Genomic DNA, 951 nt, shown 5'->3' on the forward strand with positions numbered 1-951 from the left:
CAGTGTCCAAGGCCAGGTTGGATGGGGCTTGGAGCAGCCTGGGATAGTGGAAGGGGTCCCTGGCAGGGGGGAGGACTGATGAGCTTGTGTTGGAGTCTTTTTCCCATGGAAACCATTCTGGAGTCTGCGTGTCCTCTGGGAACCCCTCTCTCTGCTGGCTCAGCATTTGCAGAGAATTTCAGCATTTGAGGCCTGTGTCTCAGTGGCAGCACACTGAGCACAGAAATATTTCCTGTGTCCTTGTGTCTGAGTTCCCTGTGCCCCCCTGTGCTGCCTCCTCAGCCCTGGGCAGCGCAGTGTCCCAGGGGATGTCACCACTGCCAGGCTCTGTGTCCCTGAGGAGCAGCCCCAAGCAGAGCCAGGGCTGGTCTCTGTGTGCTCCCTGTGATGCAGCACCTGAGCTGGCACCACTGTGACACCTCAGGGGCACCCAGGGGTGTGCAAAGGGCATCTCCCAAGCCCTGTTCTCCTCTGCCCTGCCAGGCGTTCCACGTGGTGTTCCAGAAGGCCCTGGAGAGGGCAGCTCCTGCTGAGAGCCTGGCGGGGCGGGTGCTGAGCCTCACTGACAGCATCACCTTCTCCGTGTTCCAGTACACGGCACGGGGGCTCTTCGAGAGGGACAAACTGACCTTCAGTGCCCAGCTCACCTTCCAGGTACCAGCACCACACACCAGCTGTGTGCCAGGGTTCAGTGCCACAGCAGCCCATACAGGGGCTGGGGGCTTGATTGTTTTCTCTGCCTCTCTTGGAATTACAGAATCATTTGGGCTGGAAAAGCCCTCCCAGACCATCGAGTCCAACCTGATCCCCGCCTTGTCCCCAGCCCAGAGCTCTGAGTGCCACCTCCAGCGCTTCCTGGGACACCTCCAGGGATGGGCACTCCAAACCTCCCTGGGCAGCCCCTGCCAAGGCCTGAGCACCCTTTCCATGGGGTAAACACCTGCTGCACTC

General features: G+C 60.5%; 1 protein-coding gene across 1 annotated transcript in view; it reads left to right on the forward strand.

Moving 5' to 3' along the window:
• Positions 1 to 951, forward strand: part of DNAH9 (dynein axonemal heavy chain 9) — a 135,002-nt gene that overhangs the window by 81,041 nt on the left and 53,010 nt on the right. Inside the window, exon 42 of the mRNA XM_017737716.1 lies at positions 484 to 654. Coding sequence (XP_017593205.1) covers positions 484 to 654 — 171 coding nt within the window. The remainder of the gene's footprint in view (positions 1 to 483; positions 655 to 951) is intronic.

This window comes from Corvus brachyrhynchos, unplaced genomic scaffold, assembly GCF_000691975.1.
Source record: "Corvus brachyrhynchos isolate BGI_N302 unplaced genomic scaffold, ASM69197v1 scaffold236, whole genome shotgun sequence".
Taxonomy (NCBI): domain Eukaryota; kingdom Metazoa; phylum Chordata; class Aves; order Passeriformes; family Corvidae; genus Corvus; species Corvus brachyrhynchos.